Source organism: Lepisosteus oculatus, chromosome 5 (genome assembly GCF_040954835.1).
Source record: "Lepisosteus oculatus isolate fLepOcu1 chromosome 5, fLepOcu1.hap2, whole genome shotgun sequence".
NCBI classification, from domain to species: Eukaryota; Metazoa; Chordata; class Actinopteri; order Semionotiformes; family Lepisosteidae; genus Lepisosteus; species Lepisosteus oculatus.
In genome coordinates, this window is record NC_090700.1 from 790,656 (window position 1) to 817,640 (window position 26,985).

Here is a 26,985-nt window from a genome sequence, read left to right on the forward strand (position 1 = left end):
CAGGGATGTAGTCAAAACAGAAGCCAGTGTGGGGCTAATAGTTTCTTCTGACCGCACAACAATAAACGAAATGTATTATTCAGATCAGTGACATACTGTATATTGTGGTTTAGTTCCTCATCTAGTCAGGTACCCAGATGACCACAATGAGAAGGAGAAGGATTTGAAATTGTTGTAGAAACAGTACAAGATTATCAAAATAACTGAGACAAAGTTCAGACACCTGCCATATGACATTTATTTCAGAGAGTAAGTGCACAGTGCTGCATGTGTAACTATCACATAACAAAAACATTGATTATTTATAAAACAGGGAAACACTGAGTTTGAAGAAATGACCTGTGAAGAAAATGATGTCTACAAAGGAGTCATTTTCATTTTTTTGACAATGTAGTTAATCAATAAAAAGGCAAACAGAAAGATGTTTTAATACTTTCTTAAAATGTGGAATTTAAATAATACAATGTAACGTTATACACTATAATACACTATAAGTCTCATTACAATATATCAAGTTGTGGCCACCAGTTTCCAGAATAAATATAATTGAAATCAACTGCTCTGAAATCAGTTGAGAGACCAACCAGACAGACAGATTCTGGGTCTCAAAGGAAAGTCCTACACTGACACTCTAAAGAAATGAATCATATTAGCCCTAAACAGTTATTATATTGAATATTGAATATTCCTCAAAGACACTGACAGCCTAGTGGGCTTCTTCTCAACCAAACACAAGTGGAAAATAAACAGAAGTACTTATGGAATTGAGAAAGGGGACATAGAACAAACCATCCAGCCATGTTGCTGAAGCCAATGCCCTGACTCCCTTCAAGAGCTCCTTGGCTCAGTTACCCACACGAGCTACACGGGCTGAATGGCCTCGCCTGCGGTGTTCGCCTGGACCTACAGTCCTAGGCATCGTGATGAAGAGCCGTCCGCGCTCCAGGGGTCATCCTGATCACCTGATTGGAAAGGAGAATGAGACCACTGCAGCGCCAATCAGACCCCCCTGGAAAGCCCAGCTCTCGACCTTCCTAGCAGGGGTCTGTGCTTCTCTCGGCAGCAGCATCTCCCATTGTGACAGAACAGAGCCTGCGGCAGCTCCGGGCTGGCTCTGATCTGATCTGTTTACTACACCCAGCTCCAGTAGCCAAGCAAACCAAGATTCAATATGTGGAATGTAATGTTTAATACGTATCTGGTATACGTATAGGCTTCTTCCTAGGAAAACACATATCTGCGTGTGTTTTAACACCCACTATTTCAATTTTCTGTAATCCCAGAAAATGTAGCATTTCAAGGGTAGCTGCATTATTGTCATGTTGCCTGTACGTCTTCATTTTTTAAGTCAGGTAGGCCAGCAAAAATATGACAATCATTTTGTCTGGGTTTAAACAGTGACAAATATTGGAAATGAATTTCCAAAGGGAGAAAAGCAAAGGCACTCAATGCATGTGCTGAGCGAGTACTATAGGGACAAGTGCAATGTGCTGAGGTTGGGAAAACGAAATCATAATTAATCAATGGGAGGAATCGATGTAGCGGAGCTCAACTCGTATGCCTTTGCATTCCAGGCAGCATGTCAGAGTCTTCTTGGCCTGACTGTGGGTCCCGTGCCAACCAGGTTATAAGAATAACAAAGATCTCCCTAAGGTGCTGTGCCTACATCGACCACATTCTGTAAGCAATATATTTCTGTGTTCATCTTGCTGATGAAAAGGTTTTTACGGCTGTAGGTTTTGCATTGCTCTTGCAAGCTTTTTGAGGCAAAATGGCTTCATTAATAATGCATAGATGAGGTTGAATAAATCAATTATATAAATTAATATGTCCATCCAGGCATCTAAGATGCACAACATAAAGTATTAAAATATATTTTGTAAAAACTGAGTGTTGATAAAAACAGAGCTCTTCAGAAATACCTTGATAAAGCTTTACTGTACCTTCACCTTATCTACATCAGTGAGAGCAAATTCCTAATTGCATGCACTTGTTTTCCAATCAACACACAGCTATAGAGCCAGCATCTCCTGACGCAACCACTCACTTTCATTTCTTAGAGTGAAAAAAAATCCATCTCGATGGTTTGTCCTCAATAAATAAAACAGCCATAAAAGTGACAACAGTGGAAAACAAACCACAGTTCCCCTCTAATATTGGGCCTTTGGTAATATTTTAAGAACTGCCAAAAAGTGCTGAGTGGGTGTATTGATCACTTGCGTGCAGAATTGCTGGAGTGATCAAGGCTTCGCTGATATTAGTGTGATATGATTACATCATAACCTTCGACTTGTAAATCGTGGAGTAAAACAGAAAAGCACAATGATTTACAAACACAGATCTTGATTTAGAGCTGAGTTATGTTACTAGGCAGTATGATTTACCCCCATGAAACTCATCTGGGAAGATAAATTTTGTGATACATGTCTACCAAGCAAGGAAGATGATCATCTGAAATGAAAAACTCTTTAATTTCCACTCTGACTACAGTTGTGCTGGAGAAGACCTTCAAAAAGAGAGCAGTAACTTGAAGCTCTCAGATTCAGTCTGTCTTGTGTTTTCCTATGGTACTGTTAAATGTACAAAAATGAAAAAACACTGGTGATTGTGACATTTTATAATTTTATATAAAAGCACAGAGTCCTGTCATCAGTGCAAGACATTCACTATAAAGATTGGAATGGAAAGAATGTTCCCAAGAAGTGCTCTCCAAGAAAAAAACAACAACAAAAGGTTTCTAAAATTTCTGTTTTATTTCTGCACAACATACCTCCTGTTTTAAATTAGCACCTCCAAAAGTAACTTATGGACTTTTAAGAACCAAGGTCACCTCTTCACTTGGGAAAGACATAGTGCTCTCATACTGTACATGAAGGTGGTGGTGCCTGCAGGCTGAGAAGTCTTTAGCTTCTTGGACAGGGTGCTGGAAGACCTGCTCTGGCGCAGTGCTGGAAAGAGCTCTGGATCAGCCTCCGAGGCACAGATATTCTTAGGGGCTTCTGCTTTGCATTCCAGCTTAACCTCTGAGCCAGCTAATGTAGCTATTTTCTCAGTTGGAGGTAGTTTAATATCTTTTTCAAAGACTATTAAAAAGGGTTGGAGTGGAGTTGCACATAATATGCTTTAGTTAAGTAGTAATATGACCAAAGTCATTATTCTAAGTTCATAAACTCAGCTGCATGCAAAATAATTTGCTCTGTCTTGCATAATATAGAATTGACTGCTTTTCAGAGACCTCGAGACCTCATAGGTGGGATGAAGGGTGATTCAGTCACCTTCTGTCAAGTGGAATCAGGAGACATACTGTAAGACTAGGTTAACGGGCTGCCATTTCTGTGAGTAAGCAGTCCTCCTGTATTATTGAAAATCTTTATAATGTGAGCATGAACAGGACAGCAGCAGTGGTGCTGCTAGTGAGGCCTCAGCCGCAGTAACAGGGTCTCAGTCTGCCCCTCCTGGGGGCCAGTAGCCTGAACCCCTCCTGGGAGGGGGAGCTGCACAGGGCCTCTCTCTGACTGCTCCCCCGGGCCTGATGACTTCAGACACTTTTATTACGGGCTTAGCTGTGAGCTCCGTGTGTTTTTGATATGGGTTATTAGGTTTTATTTGATTAAATTCACACCGCTTCCTTCACAGAAACTCTTTCTGTGATTAATCAGCATCTGAAATGTTTAGGACTCAGTCCTTGTTCCCATGGGTGTAGGCAGGAATAAATAACAGTAAAACAATAAAACAGCACTTAACCGACAGCATGTGTGAGGCTGATGGGGAGGCTGAAAGGTCGCTTCTGTGTGCTTTCTCGTTGGGTCCTGATAGTTGTTCCCAGCTATGTCAGGTGAGCGAGATGCACTGTAAAAGCATGATCAAGGACAGAGCTCTTGTTTGTGTGAGTCAGGCTGCTGTGATCATCAATGGGTCTTTATTCTTTAAGTGTGACTTCATTAACCAAGGATAAAATGCACCTGTCGTTTATACAATGGTAGCCCTCCCCCACAACAGACACACAGCTGGCCCTCTATGCATTGTAGCTGCAGCAATGTACACAGTTCCGGCAATGATGTTCCTTTCTCCCATTCGTTGCATCATCACACGAGACTCCAAATTCAGACTTATAATCGTAGGTGTGTCTCTCAGAACCAGAAATTGTCATACCTGCACTGAGTGCATCTGAAGTGCTGATGATAGACATAGGAAAGCCTCCTGAATGTTAACAAAGCAGAAATCACAGACAGCCACTTCGATTCAAAAATGGGATTGTAATATTTCAGGAGGGTTGTGATACTGTTGTGAGAGTATACAGGGTAGTATCAGTAACAGGAGCCATAAAACTACATAAAACTAGAGAGTCATAGCTTCCCCTTACGAGTAAAGAACACAAAAGAACAGTAATCAACCACATTTATTTGAATACGTTTTATTGTACATTTTCAGCAAAATCCTTTTTTATGAAACAGAAATCTTTTGGCAGTGCTATGGTAAAGCCTACGGTTGTACTCTGGCATTCCTGTCTGCAACATTACAGAAAATATCAGACTTGCATCTTGCTTTGCCTTTGATCTTCGTCTTTCATACAGTCTTTCATTCACTGATAAAATCGAGGCACAATGCTCTGTGCTGCGTATTCTTCAAGGATTAATTCATTTTACAAAATCAATGCTGGATCAAATTCTGTAATTCTGTCTGTAGGCATTTTTCTACCAGCACTCTTATTTAAACTTGAAATCTGGGTTGCTGCTCAAGGCTGGTTCATTATAAACACCACTTTTTTTAAAACACACATACTGTGCCCATCATAACACGGGCTTGCTGTTTAATTTCGAACTGAGGTGCCATATTTATAATGTCTATCCTCTCTGGTAAACAAAGAATGTTACCTTCACGTTCTCCCACGAGCTCATGTTCCAGCATTCTATCCTGTGTGCTGTGCTGCAGATTGCTGCTCCTGAACCTGAATGACCAAAGAAAGGAAGGCACTATACACAGGGGTGGAGGGAAATCAATCTGTTCAATCTGTCATGTTCAGATACCAGTACTGAGAAAGACCTCCACTGCACACTCTAATGTGCGCATCTGTGTGCATTCGTGGGTGTGAGTGTGCTTGCGTGTGTGCATCTGCATGCGTCCATGTGTATGCGTGTGTGCATACTTCCGCTCATGTGTCTATTTGCATGTATCAGCATGAGTGTTTTTGCATGTGTGTGTGTGTGTGTGTGTGTGCGTGTGTGTGCTTGTGTGCGTATGTGTGGGGTGGCCAGTTCAACTCCTCTCCTGCAGGCCAGGTGATAAAGCAGCAGCCGCTCTCCACTGGTTCAGCTCTGCACGGTGACAGAGAAAGGGGTTCAGGAGCTGGTGGCCATCGGAGAGGCGTCCTTCACTACTGCAGGCTGAGAGTGCTCGCTGTCCTTCAGCAGACTGCTGGGAAAGCACAGCCTGACCGGGAGCTGGACTTCTTGTGCAGTTGGAGAGACACTGTGTGTCAGTGTGCACCTTGGGCACTCTCCTTGAATACACCCTGACCTCGTGTGCACATACAGCAGATGAAATTAGTTCTGTAAAAACAAGTCATTAAGTCTCAGCTCTATTATTATTTAAGTATGTCCATTAGGGTTTTATATTGGTTCTGTATACTCTAATATCACTGGTGAAAATTGAGTAGCGTGTTTCGGCAAGTGAGTGCATGAATGCAGAATATATCCCTGAGGAGAGTTAGACCGTGTTATGAAATTTGAAGGTGTCAAAATCATTACTTGGTCTTAAAGTCAGAAATTTAAATGTAAGTTTTAGCTTGGCCACTTCCACCAAAGGCTCCACACATCTCCCCCTGATTCAGCTCCTTCCCGGAGACTCAGTAGTGCATACACCCAGGCAATCAAGCGAGCCCCTCGCCTCCCAGGTGTGTCCCCTCCCGGCCGGAGTTGGAAGAATCTGCTAAGGGTCACCAGCAAGGATCCGGCCCTGGCTGGCACCACAGCGACTGCAGCCTGCAAAAGCTAACATGCAGATGTTAAATAAAAGAGAAAGCCAGGAATGTTAGTCTGCACTAGACCAATTGTTTCTTCCCCTACTTATTAGTTCAATTTAAAATCTTTTCCCGCTGGGTGGTGAAACCTTTGCTTCTATTCCGTCAGTTTTAGTTTTATGAAATTAAACTGCTACCAAATTTATTGGTTTAACACAACTTTTCAGCATTTGTTTAACAATGCCCATACTATAATCTTACAGTAATCTTACAGTAAGTTATAAGCTCATGATCAGTGTATGCTATATTAACTCTGGGGACACATTTTTATCTTTAACGCCTGACAGCCCTGGGGCTGCACTGATAACCGGGCGCAGCGGCATCGTTGCACAGGTGCAAGAGAGAAAGTAAAAGAGAAAAAGGAAGCACAAAGCAGCTGCTGCTGTGTCACATTACCAACATGGCGTTGTCCTGTCTCAGTTTCTAAAGAAATGCATGGCTAAAGAAAACACACATAATAGACCAACAGTAACACTGGTGCTGCTGCTGCCGCCGATGCAGGCAGGCCTTGCTCGTGCTCCTGAAGTCTGACTGGTTGGCTGCAGGCAGCGGCTGATGACAGGTCTTGCATTCTAAGAGCCTGTACAGGTTTGATGTGGATGCTAAGCCTATTAGACAGCGCCTGTGTCTCGGAGGAGAAGATACAGCTAAACCCCACCGTGCCCACCAGAACCTGAGGCTGAACAAAAACCCCGACTGAAACTGCTGCTCATCTTCCTGACTGATCAGTCCCAGCACCCAGCGAATCTAGAACGTGAAAGTGCACCAGTGACAATAGAATGAATAGTCATAACAGCAGTAACTGATAAATTGCAAGTTGCGACTGCATATTAATGGGCATTTCATTTTTTTCGCTCATTCACAACAGTACAATTAGAAAAATGCTTACAGAACTGTATTTGATATGAAGTCTTTGTCATGACAAACTCCACAGTGGTGGAGATGCTACAACAGAGGAGAAGGTTTGTAGCCTTAGGTCTTCCCTCCGCTGACAGGAGAATGAACCCCTCCCGTTACTGAGTACAGTCATAATACGCCTGTACAGAAAGGTTCACACACTGTGTGACAGCCATCATTAAAAGAGGCTGATAAAAAACAAATATGCACTGGGCGACACAATAAAGGGTACCACGTTCCTCCCAGAAATTATGGAAACATAATTCTACTATCCTACAGCTTTTGCTTACAGGAAGAACTGTAAACCCTCTCTCCTGCTGATTGTAATTAGTGTACATAGTTGCGCTCCGTTTGGTAAGAGCTTAAGTTTGAAGATGGTTGGTTCGGTATGGCCAGCCCTCGCCTTCACCGAGCGCCGCAGCAGCAGTGCTGTTCCCCTGACTGTGACGCGTGTAGACGGCGGCTCGGCTCCTCATCTCCCGTTCCTGTCATCGCGCGTGTGACGAGCGAGGAATGTCCTTCGCCTTCATCTTTCAGACGAAAGGAGCGCATTTCGGGCTTCTTTTAACCAAGCTATTAATAATAATAATTTTACTGTTATTATTATTATTTATTTTGGTGGTAAACGTGAGTCGATAAAAGCCGGGACACGACCACCCCTTCTTTCTCAAACGAATTAAACGAAGTGTTCGGACCCTGGTCACAAAACTCTTTCTGGCGCGTTTTGCTACAATTTCTTCTCCTGGAACTTTGCAACAGTAATGCATTATTCTTGATAAAATGAACTTAATGAAATAAAACGCCTTGGTAAAACGAGGTTACAGTATGTGATCCTACAACATCGCTTGTATTCGGTTATTTGGTTTAAGAAATAAAATTATTATTAATTATTTAGTTAAAATTATTGGCGATCGTTTAAGATCCATCTTGCACGTCGCCCGAAGGAGTTATTACACAGAAGAAAATACCTGGCTGCTATTTCTGCTGATGCAATTAAAAATTATCCACCCATCCAATTTTCAATCCCCGTCTCAGTGAGGATTCAGTTAAATTATTTGCACCGATATTCTTTGGCAAAGGACAACGACGCATTTAACAATTGTCATTTCGTTACGATGATTATTGTCTTAATTTTCATAATGCGGGGTTTCCAGTTTCCTATTGCGGTATTTTTTGCAATAGTTTCTGCCACAGTTGCAAATTGATTAATTGCCCAGGTTTGTGTGTTGTTTCGCTTCTCTTTCGGCGAAGGGTAGGAGCTACAGTATAATATCACAAACGAAATCCAGCCTGGGCACGGCTGTAGGCGACGGTCCGACCCTCCTGCCTGCAGATCTGCCGTCAGTCTGTCCGGCACAAGGCGAAGAGCGGTGACGTGTTTATCCCGAACGTCTCACCGTGAGACGTGGGGAGTGCGGGGCTCTCATTACTCAAGGTCACTGGATAGTCGAGGAGCAAAGCTAAATAAATCACAAACACGATGACTGGACATGAACATGTAAAACAATAAAATTGTCCGAAATCTTTTTTTTTCCGTAAGTAGAAAACCCGGTAAATTAAAAGAAAGAGTCATAAAAAAAATCACACTGGTCGTGCTGCGTGTCACATCCTGATCTGTCGTAACAGGACACCTGCGAGTCAAGAAATGCAGCGAGTGGATGCAGTGGTGCAGATGCAATTGATTGAATTTTTTTAAAGCGATTTGATGCGCCCTTTCGGCGTGAGTGTGCGTGAGCGGGTGTCGAGCGGGAGGCAGCTGCACCTTTAAGGCGCGGGAAGCGCCGAGTCCGCAGCAGTGCGCAGGAGAGGGCCACTCCGAGCCGCTCACAGGCAGAGAGGGTTAGCGCAGGGATCAATGTGATTAAAGCACCAGTGGGAAGATGTGTTTGCTCGCTGCCTGCTGGAAGGAGAGAGGCGGTGAAGAGGGTCTGAGTTTGGAGTCTCATAATTATTACCGCTTCAAATCAACTGGGCTGGGCTGTTTCGGCTGCTGAATTCACCTCGTTTTATGAGTTACAGCCATCGTCTCTTCTCTTTTACTGATGAATTACTTCTTGCGCATTTTTTCCTGAAAGTATACATAAATATTTTTGCTTTATGATTTTGTTAATTTGCTTTTTCTTTTTATTTATTTTCGTGTGTGTGTGTGGGGAGACTGCCGCCACCTGTGCGTGTTCCTCCTGGACCGGGAACTTCCTCTTTTTAAACCTTCTTTCTGACTCAGCACCACACCTGGGCTTTCGATTCTAGCAAGAGCAAGAAAGCTCTCCCCACCACTTCTCCACACACACACACACCCTCCTCCGCCCCGGCAGACAATCTCCCGAGCATCTCTCTCTGAAACGCACAGGCAGGGCTGAGGAGCACGGGGCAGCGACATCAAGCGCGGCGCGGAGCTGGATCACAGCTCTATCGAAGACAATCAGAGACGCGCAGAGAGAGAGAGCGAGAGAGGAGGGGCCGCCGCGCGAACGAGCGCCGCCAGTGCGAAGCCGGACTGATTTCCTCTAGCTTGAAGCTCCGTCACCTTGCAACTGACAAACTGAAGGGAAATAACAATATTCAGGGGAAAGTGTGCAGAGTGAGAAGAACCAAGCGTAGTGGCGGGATTGAAAGGAGCAGGGCATGTGGATATTGGCTATTATTATTTTCCAGAGCATCTTGAATGGTGAGTTATGACATTTATTTCTGGCGAAGTTCAATTACTTTTTCCTAAAAAGAAAGAAAGAAATGAAAATGAATTACCCTGAGTGTTTCGCACTCTTCAAGGGGGACAGGTGCAGTAGAGGTGTGCCTCGGGAATGATAACGTTTTGGTGGTTTACTGTTGCTGCCTTATTCTACAATAAGCGAGAGAAGGAGCAGAGCGAGCGCGGAAGAACTGCACTGTTATCATTTAAACTGGCTTACCTCGTCACATCACTAGGCTTAACTGCAAATAACTGGAGCCACACTGAGCATTTAACACGTACGGTGGAAATCACCTTCAGTGTTCACATTATTGATAATGCGGGTTAATCAATTTATCATGATGCACCCGAACAAACATCTTTTCGGTGTATTAGAGGTGTATATGTTAGTTCAGGTTATTTAAACAACACAGTCTCACGATCGGCGCTGGAATTGCGGTTCTTAGTTTCGAATTAGCAATATTCGTTATTACTTCAGCATTCTGAGCATACAGCCCTGGCTTCTATATGATGTCACGTTGTCGTAAGGACCTCCGAGTTGAGTGACGTCCTTCATTTACATGTAAATATGTTTTCTTGCACCCCCGGCCCTGACACTCCACCATAACAGTGCCTTCTCAAAGTTACCATTTCATTATTGGCTCAAAGATTAGTCTGAAGCATTTTCTTATTTTTTTTAAGTGTTAATATACGTTGACATTATTGGATCATCCTAATCCTTAAACACTGACAGTTTATGCAAGTGTTGTGCCCGTTTTACTGAACGTGTTACTGGGCTGTAATGGTTGCCCTATAAAGCACATAACTAGATATTTTAGGCCTGAATTTCCTGCATAAATAAATAAAACAGAAAAGTAGCCTCTCCACCACATAGAGCAATATTTCAAATTCAGAATCCTGGAAGCACAGAAGCACATTAGGCTTTCTTGAGATGAGAGGCCAGTGTGGGAGCTCATCAAGAACAGCAACCTTTCCATCTGTCCGGCTGCAGCAAGACCAGGAGGAGAGCTGGAGCTCAGGGCCCATCAGGGGCCCCAGTCGGCCCCCAGGCCCTCGACACTCCTGCCAGGGGGGGCTCTGGGTATTTATAGATGGAGAACTGACACAGGAGTGGGGAGAGAGGAGGGAGGGGGGCAGAGGGGCTGATCTCCGTGACAGACAGAGGCGGTCGAGGGCTTGCGAAGGACACAGAGGACGAGTAGATGAGGGACCTGCGGAGAGAGCCCAGCTCCGCCGGGAGCCGGGAGCTGGGGGCTGGGGGCCGGGGCTGTGAGGCTGCAGGCAGGCACGGAGGAGGCGGCTGTGCTCTGCAGCTCCTGGAGGGACACTCATCATTCTACGTTAAGACAGGGAGGCTGAGGGGGCTGCACACGCCAAATTCTCCTTTATTCTGTCGACGTGAGGAGCTTTGTACCGAAACTCCATGCTGCCGTAAAAAATAACAAGGGGTTTGAGGGCTTGTTCAATGCACGGCGAATTTTCGGTTTAGCAAAGCCTCCACCTGAATTTCTCTTTGGCTGCTTTATGAAAGACGCAGGAGTCCTCTGCCTTGCTTGGGTGCCCAGGCACTGAAACATTAATCATCATCCCCACACGCTGGCCGTGCCTTAGACCTCAGCCCCTTAAAATGGGAATAGGGAAACATCTGCTTCGGAAACATTTACCGGCAGTGCGTTCTGATGTGCGTTTTAGTGTTTGACATAGTCATTACATCTGAATGATTCCACCTGAGTGCTTAACGTGATGTGTGCAGGATGTGTTCGGGAAAAATAAAAGAATAAATGAAGCTCGACGAAAAATAATTTTCTTATAGGGAGAGGCGACACGTTTTTGAGCGTTGATTTCAAACTAGCTTGTTTCCGTGGTAAATGTATTTGTTTTTCGAGGTGGACTGTGCGGCTGGAGTCAGCTTCAGCTTTCTCCCAGCCGGACGCCAGCCTCTTTCCTGAGCTGAAAGACTCGATTCCAGAAAATTCGTGCTTTTAGAATTGGGTTTAGCACATGCTCCTTGGAGCCGTCTCTATGGAAACCTCCATAATGAGTGTCAGAGCAGCGGGAGATTTGTGGAGTTAGGCCGCACTGTACACAGGTGACCCGGATGAGTTTTGTCAAGTTAGGCCATGCTCTATGCAGATGACCCGGAAGCATTAGAATGCATCTTCTTCCCATTCGATTCTTCAAAGATCAATTTCAGAGAAGGAGGGAAAGATATAACCTTAAAAAGTCTTTGGCTACTTAAAATTCCCAGATTCGCAAATATTGTGGTTTTGGCTGCATAGGTATCTGTTATTTTCTTTTAAATAACTTTTTTTTTTATCTGTGAGATTTCTTGCTTGGGTGTTGGTCTGTGCTAGATGGGATACCTTGTGGAACTTTAGTTGACACATTAATACTGTAAAAGAAAGTCAGGATTTCTTCTTCCTTCATGGAGTGCCCACCCCAAAGTGCACATTTCTGTCACCTTCCCATTGTGCCTTTGTGAACAATGTTTGCATTATGGAGTTCAGGATACGGAACTGACATGAGCATCAGCAAATAACTTTCACCAATGAATGCTGACATTCCATGTGTTTGCACTTCTTTCCTTATCCAGTAGTTTTATTGCTCCCGCAATAAGTTATATTAGTGATGATTTGCAAATGGCATCTCCATATTTTGTGATTCATAGTTGCTTTATGAGATTAACTTGACAACACAAATAAGGTTCAGTGCTACCCGCTGTGATGTTTGTTTAGTTTTTTTTATTACCTGTATTATGGAAAAATTGCCATATCATTAAACAGTAACTAACAGAAAGATGTTCCCCTTCTTAGAGTACAGGCTATTCAGAAGGTTATTTCGAAGTGGATATAGTTTGTGACAGCATCTGCATCAGAGGTAACATTTCATGAGCTGAGTAAAATTAGTTTATTTTGTTTTATAGCACAAGGGTAAACATTATACTACCAATCCTCTATGTCTCAAAGACATGGTAATATTTTCAAATATTGTTCTGCCAGAAAATTAAAGAATAATGTGTTTAACATAATTTCCAGCAGGTATACAGTACTAGATATTTATAGAGTTAGTTCTGTAGAAATTGTTTGGTTTTGATGCTTAATTGGTCAAAATCTTTTGGTGTCCAGACCCCCATTTCTGGTAAGAGAATTAGATGTTGCTATATTCATTTTTTTTCATTTCCTCTCTACCTTGAGTGACTTATGTCTTTTTGTTCAAATGTTGTTGTGAGTTGTAATTTTAAAAAAATCTGTAAACTGGCACAGATGTGACTTATGTGCCACTTATATTTTAGAATGATTTAATTGCCTCAATTAAAATCCAAACATAATTACAATAACAGATTTATCATCAGATAGACAGACTAGGAAATGGGATTGATGGGTTTATTTTTGCTTGAAGGTGCCTGAGGGTGAATCTGATCAGAGCTCAATTGGACACTAATAAGTACTGCAAATATATAGCAATGTTACTTACAGTTCATTTAATATAGCACAGGAGAACAGTGCCCAGTAGATGGAGTTAAAATAAACAGGCAGATTTCCCTGTCTGAAGGTATTACAGCTTGCAAAAGGTCTCTGGCTGTGCTCATTTTCTCCTCTTGATACTGGCTACAATGGCCATGGGCACACTTGGTTTGGTAATGTAGAACTGATAACAATGCACATTGCACAAAAAGACTGTACAAAAATTTACCCGTTGATTTCTGTGTCATCACAGGGTGACTCTTTGGAATCCTCCATATGTGCCTGTTAAAACATGTACCTTAGTGTGCATCTGTCTCAGCGTAGAAAGAGAATCACTGCCAAGCAAAGATATTGCATCATTTCCGCATGTGGAAGGCAGAGAAAATGAGAAATAGGTAATGAATTTACCTTGGTGCAGTTTCATAAGGGAGTAGGTGATTAAAATTGATCTTGTTATGAAAGTGCAACCTTCGCTCTGAACGAGAAGACCCAGGGCCCCTGGCAGGAGAGGGGCATCGTCGGCGCCCCCTGGTGCTGAGGCAGGGCTGGTGCTGCTCAGGACCCATCTGCGCTTTGCGTGCACACGTACTCCCTCGACTTTCACTGCAGCTATTTATAGATTCTTCTCATTTAGGAGAGCGTGTGCTGGCTTGTCGTTACAGGCAGGGAAGCCCGACAGGACTTGAGGAGTGTGGGATAGCAGAATTCTCTTTTTCCCATCATGAACCAGAGCACTGGTGGTGCGGTCTTCTCCTGGTAGTGTCTGGGTCGCTGCGTACGGTCCAGTTTACTGTCTCCGACGTGCTTGACGGCTCTTTTTGGGTGTTAATGCTCAGAGATTTATTTATCTGAGGAAAATGCCCAGCTGGGCAAAACAGACATAAAATAATTAAGTAGGTCTTTCAAAGACAAAGTACAGTTTGTCAGGATGAAGTCAGGATAAACCGATTTCTGACCTCTCGCTTACAGTATATCATCCCTCCATGTAGAGGAATAATAATGGTACCAGAGTAAATACAGTATTGTTAATGAATTATTATTATTATTATTATTATTATTATTATTATAATACATAACACAGCAGAGACTGATTTTTACTTTTTGATTTTTAGGTCGTTTAGAAACACTGAATTATTTATAAATTAAAAAGAGTCCTGTTTTTTTATTAGAAGAATTTCATTGTCTTGAATAAATATGTTTTATTTTATGATAATGAATGTGTCCTAATTGCACAATGAAGAGAAAAGGAAAAACATTTTGAGGAAATCAATTATAATTGACTTTGCTCTACAGACCTCGGGGCAAAGATTTATTTAGTTATTTCTTAAGAGCACAGCTTTATTTAAAAGCTATCCTCCGAGTGGAGAAAGGCAGAAACAGTCAGATCTAAGCCCTGCTTGGTGGAACAGTATACAGTACACAGATTTCATTGCAGCAAATTTTTCTGAAGAAACAAGATTCCCAGGAAATGTTTATGTGTGTTGTGTGACCTAAAAATAGTTCATGCTATCTTTCACCAATTTGTCAATCGATATCAATTTTTGCATTCCACAATCAGATATAAATCTGTTGGGTTGTATTTTTGTTGCTTTCTCATTTTGGTGCTAGCCAGTAAGGAAATCGCTCCGAAATCTGTCATGAAGATGTCTGCCATTTTCTCAGCGAAGGGCAGCAGCTTCGGCGATGTCTGCCTCTTGGCTGACATGTTCTGAGTAGTGTTGAGGCCCAGCAGAGCTGGAACAGGCCGAGTTCAGCCCTGTGAGCTGGAGAGGGGAGAGCAGGCTCCCAGGGACAGAAAAACCAGGAGCAGGAATGGAAGAAATTCTTCAATTGAAATTTATTACTGTTACAAAAATTAAAAAAGCACTCCTCAGTTCACTGGGGACAAAAACATCATAGAGAAGGCATTTGTCATTAAACTCTGCACAAGAAAAATTATATTAACAAATTTGCTTGAAATATTTTTATATTAAATAAAAAATCAAACTATTGCTACTATGGCAATTATTATCAATTGTAAAAAAGAAAAATAGTTTTACATATACAGTATAATGTATAAATTGTAATAATAGTTTTAATTTTATTCTGCTTACTAAACTTTTGTTGCTATAAATATATTTAAATAGAGTACATTCGCTTTTTAATTATTATCACAAATCTTTATTGTTTTTCATTTTGAAATGCAACCAGATTTTGAATGTTGTGATTAAATACCTGAGAGAAAAATGTTTTAATATTTGTAATACAGAATTCTGTTGTGTTCTGTTATTCAGGATATATGATCCTGAATTAAAGAAAATTAAAAGCAAAAAATGTTACCTTTAATTTAAATACAATGTTTTGGTTTACTTAAAATGTAAAAACATTATATTTATTAATATTTATCATGTATTTTTGATCACAATATTGGGGAATATTATTTCTTGTTTAACTAAATGTATTTAAAAATATATATTTTTTGACTGAAATAAAAAAAATGTAATATAACCAATGAAAAATATTGTAAGTGGCCTAGAAGCCATATTTCTCTATAAAGTTAATTAATACATTTAGTGGTATTTAGTTAAATAAATTTAATTATCTATTTTAAATGTTCTCATTCAGCAATACTGTATTTACTCTGGTACCATTAACTAAGGTTCTTTATTTATAGTAAATGCTCACATGCTTTCTCAGTTGAGTTTTAGCAGGAAGACTCAATCGCTATTATTGCGAGGGCTGCATGTTAATGTGTAATAATGGATAGCCTGATCATTCCTGTGTTCTGCTTGTATAATGAAGTTACCCTACAAAGATGTTAAGCAGCAGACTAATTAGCAGTTAAGCATGGAGGAGTGAGGTAAGTTTCGATGAATGTAAAATTTAATTACAATTTGGAATCTTCTGCCTGGTTTGGATTCTGCTGAATAAGGAATGTGTAATTGCATGGGCCATATGCTATTAGATTTTGCATTAAAGTGTTAACAGAATCATTTGACTGAAGCTAAAAAGAGCTTACCCAGATGAAGGTGTTTGACCAATTGCTAGAGTCCCCAGAGACAGGATGTAATTGGTGAAGACTTGTTATCCTGACATTCAGAAAAGGCCTTTTTGCAGAAATAAGTTGTTTTTTCATTAACAAGCTACAAACAAAACTGGAGAAATAATGTTTACATAGAATCAATGTTTCCAGTATGAAACTGTATTTACTGGAATATAATCAAATACTGTATATCCAATTTTGTTAAGCAGGTTCCAGAGTATTGAATAACAATGATCATGAATACAAATTTACTAAATCTTATTAATAACAATAAACAACAAACCTATTTACAAACAAATTCACAAACAAATGAATAAGGTTTAACTTAATATACTGAACTGATCTTTCATAAAAGTTTAGCAAAATGTACAGAATAAAATACATTTTTGCTGTCATAATTATATGACTCTTATCACTTCTAAAAAATATATATTCACATTAGTTTTAAGGCAATATGCCTGAAGCATTCACTATTCCCCTTCATTTGTTGCTGGTTTTGCGCTCTTTGAATACTGTATGCAGCTGTAGTGTTTTTCTCTTGGCTAATAGACTTGAGATCTTAATCCAAAAAAAGAATGTTTAAACCTAAATATAATCACTGTTGATGTAAACACATAGAACGCTTTGACGAGATGCATTTGCATAAAACAACATCTGATAGCTGTAAAATGAAAATGGATTGGGATTCATGTTGCCTGAAATGAAAAAAAAAAGATACAAAGATGTAACTGGCCGAAATAAAAAGCAGACGTGTGACATTCCTAGCGCGGAGGCCTGGCGAGGGAGGTTCCTGCCCGCCGTGTCTGCCACCCAGACAGGGCCCTTGAGCGCACCAGTAATGCACGACACCTCATCAACCACTCCACTGGCGCTGGCTGCTCGCGATCCGGACTGTCCTGCCTGGGCTTCCTTGCAGCAGAGCTGTCTCTGGGATGCTGTTTTCTGTGAGCGGGGCGGGAGAGCTGGAGAGGTGGAGCACGTGCCTCTTCTCCTGGGGGACCCCTGGGGGAGACTGCTGGATGGGCTTAGTGTCAGGCAGACCCAGAGCCTGCAGACTGGGGGAAATGTGTCAGTCGTGATAACAAACCGCACTGAAAGGGACCTTGCAGGGGGTTGAATGTATAGATAGGTTGCTCTGATGACTTGCCAGTTAAACCTCGCCTAGCTGAAGAGTTCCAGTGTTTTCTAGTCCTCTAAATTAAGGGTGACCATCGTCGTTTTCATGTCCCGTTTGCAACGGACCCATCTTTCACCTATTTCGAAATATAAACATCATAAATAATTGAGACTACAAGCAACAGCAGTCTTCACACCCCGACACCGCTACCTGTACGTGTGAAATCTTGAAAGCAAGTTGCTTTTTTAAATGGCCATGTCTATAGGCTCCTCCATTTAACAGGAATGTTGCTAAAAGGAACAGAACTTCTGATCAGTTATTCTGGCCAGTCTTGTAGAACTCATTGCCGCAACTGAATGGCTCCTGTTCAGGCATTTTGTTGAGGTAAGCCTCAGTACGTGGGAGCAGGAAGGGTGCTCATGCAGAACGCCCAACCACACCACAGATCTGTGAGTTGTGCTTTCCTCTTGTCCAAACACGAGTCCAGCAATTCAGCACAAAGGCTGGGAGAACCTCAAGAACTGTAGTGGGTCCAGGAGGCCTTTACAGTCATGCCTGGTTTTTAGGAAAAAGTTTCAAGGTGTAACTCTTCAAGGACAGATTAACAAACTGAGCTGTCTTAGAATAAAGGATTTGGGTTTCCATTATAGTAAATCCCTGGCTTTTTAGTCTGCGTGAGGCAGGGAACAGCCTTAAGTGGTTCTGCTGATGTCAGAAGAGCAGAGTCCCTTCACCCGGGCACCCATCTGGCTGCCCTTCCCGGTTACAGATGTCACGATGCATTCCTGTTCGACAAAACAGTCGCAAGGTAAAACAACAACTAAAAATATACAGTATGACTCTGCTTTCACCTCAAGCTCCTACAGGCCCATTTTAAACATTTTCTCTGGTCTGTTTATAGCAAAAACCTAGCAAAGCAGACAAAGAGAAGGGCATTAAAATGGCATCCCTTTCACTGGAAAAAAACACAGTAAAACTGCAGAACAGAATGCTAATTGTAAACTCCTCATCCCAGAAAGCAAACAGTATTTTGTAAGTAAGGTTGGAAAACTGTAGAAATTTGTGATGACATTAAACATGCATGTACTGTTATTATTGATTCTGTATCTTGCAGATAAGACACCAATGCAACCCGTATTTTCTCTAAAGCACAAAATGTAGCACTGGAGGTTTTGCACAACATTTCTGATAGAGGTTAGCTGTACTCCAATGTCTTAATAGATAGCGTAAATATACTGTTTAGCCACTGATTTTCAAGAGCTGTTTTACAAGTAAAGGTCTGTGTCTTCAGCGTGTCAGAGATGGAGATGCAGCTTATTTCACACACAGGGAACATGGTCTCCTGCACAACATGGATGGGAGAGGTAGAAATGCAGTGATTGCGGAGCAGGACTTCTCCACCTGTGCTTGTGCAGGGCTAGAGTCTATTTCTGGAGTTCTGTCAATGTAGCTCTCTCAGACTCACATACTGATTCATTTTGCTGTCAGTAAACTGTGTCACTTAATCAATGTGCAGAACAGAGCAGCACACTGCTGGACTGAACAACAAGAGCACGTATTAACTAAATGAATCATCTGCTGCTGTGTGCATGTAGTACCAGCTGCAGATCACCCTGTCCTGCTGCATTTAATAGCACAAGCTGGGACCAATCTGTTTTTTTTTTGTACACAGACATGCTCATTTTAACATGAGTCTATCTGTCTGTCTCTCTTCCAACATCTTTGTCTGTTTTACTGCGTGAGCCGGCCTTTATTTTAGCTGTGCATCTTTACCACTGCCTGTCTTCACAATTTACCTCTGCGTTTATCTATCGCTGTTTGCTCAATCTATCCACACACATATGTCTCTCTCTGTTGAATGCCTGAAAGCATAAAGAGGCCTTTATTCATTATGCAAATAAAAAAATGAAGGGTTGAATAGCAGCACAAAGCCTGGATAGACAGAGTGACAGCACAATAAATGATCTGCACTTGGTTTGCTGTTAAAAGTTATTAAATGTGGTGCAGACGGTGGTTTAAGACCCCAGCAGTGGCCCTGTTTTGCAGTAGGTTGCTTGTGGGTCAGGGAGAGCAGAAGAGCACACAGGGCAGGCTCCAGGAGCTACCCTATGGCACGGACTCCAGCGCTGGGCACCACTGGTGAGCTCCTTGCAAGTGTGCAGGGAGGACACAGACAGGTGTGGACTGGCATGCTCCAGCACCAGCAGTACAACTCCAGACTGCTGCTGCCAGCTCTCCCTCTGGACATTAGGACAGGGTGATAGCAGGATGATTGTTGTATCATAGCAGTGCTGACACCTGAAACACACTCACAGCTAATCAAACATAAACGTGAACATGTACAGTTACCTGTACTGAAAGTCATTATGTTAAGGAGCCATGGCAGTAGGTCAATGACAACAGGAAGTGCAACTTAAAACGTGCTTGTGTTACCTCATAAAACGTCCCAGTGCATCTCAAGCTGTAATGTTTCTTTCCCCCATCTAAAGGAAATTGCTTTGGTGCATATCTGTCCCCTGCCCCCATGTAGCTCTTGTCTTCTTGGGGTTGAAAGTGCTGGTTTATGACTCGGGGCTGGCCTAAGCTTGTCTTCGGTCTTCTGGCCCGGAAATGTGATATAATTTTGTAACATGTGACAAATTGCGCAATCACTGCATTCCTAAAAACACATACTGTACCGTGTGTCATTTTTCAGAGGAGAGTGGCTGCCCTCATCTCCTTTAAGGACAGGTAGTGGTTGATTAAACCTGAAGGGGCTCCACAGCTGAAACATTGTGCTTTTACTATCACAGTGCAGAGTGGAATTAACTACATTTTGCTGTGCAACTCTAATGCTGTCACAGTACAGTTCCCCCCCTCCCCTACCCAGACTTTTTCAGCACTCTTCATTCCTTTACAAAAAACAAGTGTGTTTTCCCTCCTGTTGGAGAAACCCAGGACATTCCTGTCCCATGTATAGCACCGACAGCAGGACAGGAGCAGCATGAGTCTCGTGGTGGTGTTGTGCTGCTCAAGCTGAGAGCAGATACGTCTGGGTCTAGTCTGGCCAGGTCATTGTTGTTTGTCCAGTCTCTCCTACTGCTGTTCTGCTGGTAAAAGACCATTCCAGTCCCACAGGGCCGTATCTCCAGCACAAAACCCTGTTGTTCATCACCCCCGGTGGGGGGGAGACTGAGGAAGAGTGGGGTGGAGGTGTCACTACATTTTCAGATGTGCTCATTGAAGCACATTTTGGAAGGGGAGTGACAGAGTTGGATACCATGTTTTTGATCCAGCACGCAGGCATTTAGATAACTAAAAATGTTCATTTAACGATAATTTGTTTTTCCACTACATTTTTTAGGCGTATTTACACAGAATTACTAGAAACCTCAGATTAATATTTAAAGTCTGCAAGAGTTCCTCAGAATATGTAACTTTTTAATTCTTGTAAGTGTCTCATTAAAGTGTTGGCTGCCTGAGGAGCATTATGTGTTGGTTTCCTTCTCTATCAGCCCTTCCCCTGAAGTGATTATGCTAATTGGTGTTTGATCAGATGATTAAATTATAATTCGATTAATCCTGAGCACTAAACGCTCTGAATACATTTGCGCCTGCCTGACTGGCTTGCGTCCCCTGTCACTGTGCTAGCACACATGAGAAGGGATGACCTGTAGTGAAAGAGAAACATTTTCCAACCAAGAAGAAAAGGTCTGCTGTTTGAAAATGTAAAGTGCGTGCCTTTGTGATGAATAAACAAGGCATTTTCTAGACGGGAACGATGAACAGGCTTTTGAAGCAAGCACAGCATAGCATAGATTTACACTCTAAATCGCACTGATTAAAGATTACTAATAAGATGAGAGGAGCCAGCTGCTGGGTTATTAATGCAGACAAACTGGAAAAGCTGTCCCTCTGAGGAATCGCTTCATCAGAAGTCAGCCGTTTATCATATTAATGCGAAGAGGTTCTGGGTACACTGTTTGGAATGAAATCTGAAGTTTTTTAAACATCTATCAGCACTTGATTTAATCAAGCCATGTGACCAGTTTCTCACATTAAAACGGTCCAAATTCTACCAAAAGATCATACCTATTATTGTTTCATTTAACATTGTTTTTAAGATGACATTTTTTCTTAAATGGATCACCTTCTTTTAAAGCCTTCTGGTGACTGGTGAAAGAGGTGTTTAATTACTCAAATCTGTTAACAATCATTAATCAGAATATTTCCCCTTCATATAAAGAAAAGGTTTACAACAATGCATTGATGAAATATTACTAGAACCTTTTTCACATGGGTAATTGTTAAAGTATACTCTCAATTCTTATTTCAAGGCATGGCTGACAGTCCATTTACTTTTCATGTCATGAATACTGTGCAGTTAGAAGATACTGTTTATACCCTTGTTAGTAATATAATATTACCTCCTAACCCCAAAATCAATTCAAGTCTAACTTTTAGCAGCAATCCAATCTCAGTCTCAGTGCTCCCAGTCGGCTTTTGTTTTCCTTAGATTTTTCCTCTAGGGTTTACCATACTTCTATTACATTAAATCATTGTTGCCTTTTGCAAAATATCATCTTCTAAATTTCCTCTTTATCACTGCTAAGAGTTCAGCGTATCTTTCTGACTGCCTGACTGGTGTCAGAAATTAGTCACACCTAAGCAAGCAGATTTTCAGTTTTTCTCCTTTGGATTTGATAACATGGAGAAACCACGTCCTGTAGTCTTTCAGGAGGTTCTGGCACTACTCAGTGGGGATTTTGGACAGTTCCTCCATGCAAAACCTCTCCTGCTCATTCAGATCTGCTTTCTGTATTCTATACCGCAAATGTCCTATTGAACTGAGGTCTGAGGACTGTAGTGAGCAATCAACACTGTTGATTTGATGAACCCTTAAGCATTTTGCAGCAATTTTGCAGTAAAATGTGTGGCTACTTTTGACATTTTCGGAGGTGGATGGAAATCCAGTACTGATAGTCTGACGATTTTTTGAAGTTTTCATTTATTTCTGCAATAAAATACCGCTCGCACACTTTAAATTTGCATTTTTCGCCAAATCTGCATGTACAGTACCTGCACGTGCATGCTGGTCTCTGCACAGCATGTAGGTGCTCATCTGCATCCCATCTTGCACTGGAAAACCTGAAGGAATAAAGGAATATTTAGATCCATGGCCCCATGATTCCAATAACAGCTCCAGGGGGCTTTAGCATGGGTTCAGATGCTTCTGCACACAGGACGTGAGGAAGGATCTTCAATATCCATTTTTTGCTCCTGTGAGCTGTTAATATCAATGAGCACATTTTATTTTTAATTATGTTGTCAGATATAAAATAGTGTTCACCCTGGTTTCACAGCAGCATAGACTTCCACTCAGACCTGCCTGGTGATCTTGACATGTGAGACGTAGCGGTGTACCACTGTGCGACTTTCAAGATGGAGAGTCTGGACCGCGGACTCCGCGCTCTCCGCCGGCTCGTGTGGGACCCGGGGGCTGCGGTGCTGTACTGAAAAGCTACCAGCGCGGCGGGCCGACCCTCCCCGCCTCCCTCTTTCCTTACCGCGCTCACCCCAGCAGGCCTGTCCGTCTGCGCGCCAGCTTCACAGTTCAAGCCGGCCTTTCAGCGGAACTGTTTCGGCAGATCACTTAAAATGACAACGAGTACCACGTACCTGCGTGGGATTTACCTGACGAGGCTTGGGAATAATGAACAGTAGTTGCAGCACGTGTAGTATTCCTAGCAGCGAAAGGCCACACTTCGTTTTCACTAAATTGTTTGTGCTTTGTACAATCTATCGGTCTGTCGTGCGTGGGGATTTAAAGAGCAGAGTCCTTCATCACTGCTTACAGATATCGAAGACACTGGGCTGGAACCTACAGCTTCATTCTCACCCGCTGCTCTGGCGGCACTGAAGCTGTCCTGCAGTCTTTCATGTCCTGGGCGCTCAGCGGAATGTGTGTGCGGCCGCATTCGGCGATCGTACCCAGTCTGCTGGAAAGGCTTTGTAAAAGCCTTATTATTATTATTATTATTATTGTTGTTGTTGTTGTTGTTGTTGTTGTTGTTATTGCTATATCAACAAAAACAAAACAATAATAATAGCAAGCTCTGGTGTTTTTATTTTAATTTTCGTGCACGGCATAACTATAATCGTTTTTGTGTTTTTTCTTTGAAATCGGAAAATTGATATCTTTGTTAATTAACGCGTTTTGTTTGGATTAATGAACATTTGGGAGATGGACGAAAATATTTCATGAAAAAAAAGTGTTTGAGGGGGATAAACACCGTGAAATATTGAAATTCGGGGGTGACTGAGAGAAACTCGCTCCCTTTAGGGGACCCAGAGACTAGTCATACCGTATGCTATGAAGGTCACCAGCTAGACTGCTCTAAGTTTGCTAATTAGCGTCGTACTGTAGTATCCAGCCAGGTGCTTGCGCACAGGGTTGCGTTTGTACTTCTGCGGCAGGGGGCGCTCTGTCGAATCCGGAGGAGACCGTTCTGGTGCGCCGGGGAATTGTGCTTAACATTTCAGCGCGCTGCGTTCAGATAAAGATGTCACAATCCACATGTAATTGGTGAATTAAAAGCCGCCATCGCTCGATTCTTTTTCGCTGGCTTTAAACGGTGACGCGCAGATCCGCAGATGGCAGCAAGCCCCCTAGTGAAATACTTCACAATCACAGGTAGCTCTGTCACCAAGCTCGCCTGTCGTCTCCCGGCGTCACAGAGCATCTGCGCGCTCGCCCGCCGTTGCCAGAGAGAGGTGAACCCTTTCCTTCTGTCGAATCGCTGTATATATGTATGAAAGCCAATTGCGAGGCACCGATCCCGCAAGCCGGTACGCGGCTGTAGCCGTGGGCAGGAGCGGGAGTGCCGGCTCGCACGGGTCGGGGACGGCCTTAATTACCGCAGGTCCGAGACTGGTGCTGCCTGCGCTGCGCTCTGATCTGGGTGACAGGGGAGACGATGGGCCGTGGTCACCTGACAAGCCAAACACCCCCGCTCCACTCCGTGCTGTTAAAGAGACGGCTTTCCTCCTCTTTCGGCGTTTGACGCGTTGGTGTTTCTCTGCAGTTCCTCACGATTATGCCGAACCAGCGTGCATGGGTAAATGCAGTGTGTAAAAAAAAAAAGACCCGTCGTTCCCTTGCTATTATTTCAATGCGCACTCTGTTATTGCTGGAGTGGTCGGTCAGTATTGATCGCACATTTACTTAAATGAATCGCTTCAGTAGTTCTGAAAGCGCCCGTGTGATGGCTGGTTACTCGCTGCCAGTTGATCAGTGGTGTTTGATTGAGCGGTCCGTAATTTAGACTGAAGGAGAGCGAATATTAAATGCCTTCTGTTTCGTTACAGTACAGTCCCAGGAGAAACTGGGCGTCTAGAGTGACTGCATATACATCATGGTGCATCATATTCATGTGTGCTAATAAATATAGTAACGTATGGTCTGTTTTCTTTAGGCCATAGCTGTTTGTGTCTGAGACTAACAAGTAGATTCACGCCTGTAGTTTTTCGTTTTCGCCATATATAATGTACATATCTGTATTTCTCCCCTGATGCCCGAAAGCGCTGCAGCGCGTTTGTGCTCGAATCTGTGCAGGAGTGAAGCAGGAAGTGACGCGTCACACACCTGGGCTCCGTGTCGAAGCGTCATGATCTGCAGTGGGCGTGTGTCAGGGCACCGGGGAGCTTGTGGTGGATAACCGAGGATATCACCTGGCTGGAGCACATTGCCTGCAGTGAGCTTGCTTGGACACACAAGCATACCTAATAAACCAGCCCTATTATTAAACTTTCTTTCTCTTTAAAGCTCTGGCTATGTAAGAGCGTGCAACAGCTGGAGATCTTGACAGTGCAACAGGCCGTCTGTTCCTCGGATGTGCTGGTCATGGTGAATGTCAGTGGAAGCGTTAAGAATGTACTGTAAGGTGAGAAACGACAGCCCATCTAGCCTGTTGGAAATTTAGGAGTTAATCGATCCAATTGATTGTTAATATCTGGCTAGTATGCGATACTTAGTCACAGTACAGCAGTTTTACCGGATAGTACCCCTGTATTCCTATTGCAGGGTAACAGGCAATGACCTTTACAGTTCGCTTGGGGCTTGAGGACGGTCACAGGTCTGTTATATTTCTTCTTCTGGTTTCATGTTTTTCGATATTGGATTTTTCATTGGGCTGTGGAGTGCGGACATGGCAGTGCTTGGGTCATGAAAGTAATAGTGAAGGTGACACGGGACGCTACAGAGCTGTTCCAGTGGCGCCTCGTGGAATCGGATTGATTCTGTGAAAGAAAAAGTAAAGTCCTGGGCAGAGCGCAAGACTCACCCCAGTTTCCATGGTGACGGGCAGACTAGAAAGCACATGACCTGCCCTGTATTGATCCCTGCTTATACCCCTGGGGGGACTGGAGAAACTGGGGTACAGTACCTCACTCAAGGTACTGGAGTGGTGTCTGCAGTGGGGATTCGAACCCACCATCCACCAGTCCAACAACTCACCACCACACTGTGCGACGCCTGTTTGATCATGTAAGAATTATTATAGACACAGTGAAACAAACCAACTGCTTTATCCCCGAGACACATCTCTGATGAGCTGTAACATGTTGAGTGTATTTTGTCCTAAATCACATTAAATCCCTCCGTAAATCCAGACAGACATCAGGAGACAATTATTATCAAGTTCCATCCTAATTTATAAAATAAACATGTGCAATCTGTTGAATATACTGCGAAGCTGCCTCTTGCTGTATGAATTTAATAGAGTGCTGTTTTTTTTACTTCTAAGTCCTTTAATAATCACGGAGGGAATAAACTCAAGAATTTTTTTTTTTCCCTGAGCTGATTGCTTGTCCTTTTTTATCAGAATTGTTTAAGCAATAGTACATGTGTACCCAGTCTTCTGGCTCGGAATCAGACTTGGCACAAATGTTTGCCTGGCCTGCGGTCAGTGAGGAGGGCTGTGTTTGGGTCAAGCAGGGGGAGTGACCCGCGTGAGCTGCGCCCTCTGCGTGCTTGGTTTAGACGCGCCGCGTGATGCTGGCAGGGATGCAGTGTGTGAGACCAGTCCCACGCTTCACCTGCACAGTGCAGCCCCCCTGCAGAACACATCTCGCCGCAGTCGTGTCTTTTTCCTTCTGCAGGTCTGGGTGCGCAGACCCAGTTCTGAAGCCTCCCGGAGCAGAAGGGAGGTTTCGGATTTCAGAGAGGGCTAGATATCGCACCATGGCGGGGCGGTTTTCTTCAGAACAAATGTGAAATTCCAGCGAGGCTCACGATCGCGGGCTCAGTGCTGTAGAGTTGTTTATCAGTCTTACATGGGAAGATGGGTTTGAAAAGGTAAACTGTACCATACTACAATGTGTGCTCTCAGACACAAAGCCTTTTCTGTAATATGGCATCATTCACCCATAATACACACGGGGTTTAATTTAGGATTATCTGAATGTAGTTTAAGTACCCTGGCTGCTTGTTTCATTGTGGCTGTGCCTGGTTTATTTTCAGCTGCCTTTCAGGGTGCTAGTGGATAAACGGAGGCCTCTACGGAGGCTGCTCGTTTTGCTTGAGGGGGGCAGGCATATTATTTTCTATTTGTAATTTGTTCATATCATTTTTTAACTTTGTAACCGTGCAACTGCTCAAATGAGGCCAGTGGGTCCTCTAACAAGCTCAAAGCTGCTTACAGTGCAGGGTGTGGCCAGGTCATAAACCAGCCATACAGTATATGACCAGGACTTCTGTGCGGCCCAGAAGCATTTCTAGGTCGTACAACAAACTGTGTG

At 42.9% G+C, this 26,985-nt stretch overlaps 1 protein-coding gene across 3 annotated transcripts in view; it reads left to right on the plus strand.

Moving 5' to 3' along the window:
• The first annotated feature begins 8,635 nt into the window (after positions 1-8,635).
• dscamb (Down syndrome cell adhesion molecule b) overlaps positions 8,636-26,985 on the plus strand; it is a 164,900-nt gene continuing 146,550 nt past the window's right edge. The window contains exon 1 of one of the 3 annotated variants that reach the window (XM_015341670.2): positions 8,636-9,584. In XM_015341670.2, the coding sequence (XP_015197156.1) occupies positions 9,542-9,584 (43 nt within the window). In that variant the 5' untranslated portion in view covers positions 8,636-9,541. Of the gene's footprint in view, positions 9,585-23,794; positions 24,306-26,985 lie in introns of those variants that run through there. The other 2 variants (XM_015341669.2, XM_069189792.1) reach the window with 2 other exon arrangements.